Source organism: Macrotis lagotis, chromosome 1 (genome assembly GCF_037893015.1).
Source record: "Macrotis lagotis isolate mMagLag1 chromosome 1, bilby.v1.9.chrom.fasta, whole genome shotgun sequence".
NCBI classification, from domain to species: Eukaryota; Metazoa; Chordata; class Mammalia; order Peramelemorphia; family Peramelidae; genus Macrotis; species Macrotis lagotis.
Window position 1 is genome coordinate 841361294 of NC_133658.1, and position 2112 is coordinate 841363405.

Genomic DNA, 2112 nt, shown 5'->3' on the forward strand with positions numbered 1-2112 from the left:
TCCAATATCCTTCTTTTACATATGAGGAGACTAAGGATCACAAAGGTTTAAGAGACTAAGTGAGATCTGAATCCAGTTCATTTGACATCACAGTCATTATTATACTGAACTGGTACTTAGGTCAGAGACTACAGAGTTGCATCATATTTCTAGCTTCTGAAAACTAAAGATGAGCTATTTATCTCAGGAGACAAGCACTCCTGCCAGAGCCCTGGGATTAATGAGAGCCTTCATAAATCCCCCCTTCTACCATCCTGAATATGAAACAAAGAAGCTGTAGCCTCTGATATTGGAAACAGGAGATAGAAGGAAGAGGTGGATGAATCAAACAGTGTGACATTTTAGAGCACAGGCAATAAGACAGAAATCCTGTAGGAGGAAGATGAACTAATCTGATGTGGAAAAGGGCATCCTCTGAGACTGTCATCTTGTATTTCCATATATTCTAAAAAAACTGAATTTAACAACGACTCTTTTCCTGCAGTCCACTTCCATCACCACTTGCTGCACCCTGTCCAGAATCTGGGCAAAAGTATCTTGGAACAGTAGCTCTGGTCTAGACTATTTTTTCATATTATCTCTGACTCCCAGAAAGAAAATTTCTAACAAGGGTACCCTCAGTGAATTCTTGGCCACATCAAAATCAGCAATAACTTTATGCATCAGCAGGTTATGTGGGTCCCTCTCATATGAAATAATATATTTTTTCCTGATATAACTACCTATATATCTTCCCCAGAACATCTTTCAGTAAGAATTATGTTATTTCAAAATGATAGGCAAAAGATTATTTTGTGGGAATGAAGGCTTTTGATGTGGACAAATTCACTCATTTTACTTAAAAAAGGACACTTTATGCCTATGTCTATTCAACCTGGGCACAACTTCAGTGCCTCTACCTTCCTGCTCACAGGTTTCCCTGGCCTGGAACAGTCATATGTGTGGATTGCCATCCCCTTCTCTTCTATCTATGCCATGGTTCTCTTTGGAAATTGCATGATACTTTATGTAATCCACACTGAACGGAGTCTACATGAGCCCATGTTCTACTTCCTAGCCATGCTGGCCCTCACTGACTTGTGTATGGGGTTATCCACTGTGCACACAGTATTGGGGATTCTATGGGGGTTCCGCAGCTACATCAGTTTGGATGCTTGTATCGGACAGTCTTACTTCATTCATGGTCTCTCCTTTATGGAGTCTTCCGTCCTCCTTGCCATGTCTTTTGATCGTTACATTGCAATCTGCAACCCACTACGCTATTCTTCTATTCTTACTGCCTCCAGGATAATCAAGATTGGGATTGCCATTATTATGAGAAGTTTCCTCTTTATCACTCCTGCCATTATTCGCCTTAAGTTCTTCAATTACTGCAAGCCCCATATTCTTTCTCATTCTTTCTGTCTACACCAGGACCTGCTCCGCTTGACCTGCTCAGACATCCGCTTCAACAGCTTTTATGCACTGGGGTTAGTGATTTGCACCCTATTGTTAGACTCTGTCCTTATCCTTGTGTCCTATGTCTTAATCCTGAAATCTGTCTTGGCTATCGCATCTCAGGATGAAAGACTCAAATCTTTCCAGACTTGTGTCTCTCACATCTGTGCTGTCCTAGTCTTTTACATTCCAATAATCAGTCTAACTATGGTACATCGTTTTGGAAAGCACCTCTCCCCTATAGTGCATGTCCTTATGGGTAACATTTATATTCTCTTTCCACCCTTAATGAACCCAATTATCTACAGTGTCAAAACCCAGCAGATTCGAAACAGGATACAGAGGCTCTTTTGGGGGGCAAAGGTACTAAATCACTGCAGTGTTGTGGGAAGATAATTTTAAAATATTTTTATATTTTGTAATAGTAGTGGTAGTAGTAGTAGTAGTAATAGTAGTAGTAGTAGTAGCAGCAGCAGCAACAACAAAAATGGCTGTAGTATTAGTAGAAGCTGTACTATTAGTACTATTAGTAGTAGTATTTATAAAAACTACTACAAGTAGAAGTAAAAATCATTGTTGTGATTATTTAACTTTTCCAATACCATTGCCTATGGGACAGTCTGAATACTGAATGGCCAGACAGAATGTATGCCAGTAATATCATTAAGTTAACAA

The 2112-nt window shown here is 39.6% G+C and overlaps 1 protein-coding gene across 1 annotated transcript; it reads left to right on the forward strand.

Moving 5' to 3' along the window:
• The first annotated feature begins 861 nt into the window (after positions 1-861).
• LOC141507807 (olfactory receptor 51V1-like) lies at positions 862-1833 on the forward strand. Its single transcript, XM_074215802.1, has one exon. It carries the CDS (start codon positions 862-864, stop codon positions 1831-1833), a length of 972 nt encoding a protein of 323 aa, XP_074071903.1.
• Positions 1834-2112: the final 279 nt, after the last annotated feature.

Bases quoted from the DNA above. Each gene is read 5' to 3' on its own strand.
- LOC141507807 (XM_074215802.1), top strand. From the start codon at position 862: ATGTCTATTCAACCTGGGCACAACTTCAGTGCCTCTACCTTCCTGCTC.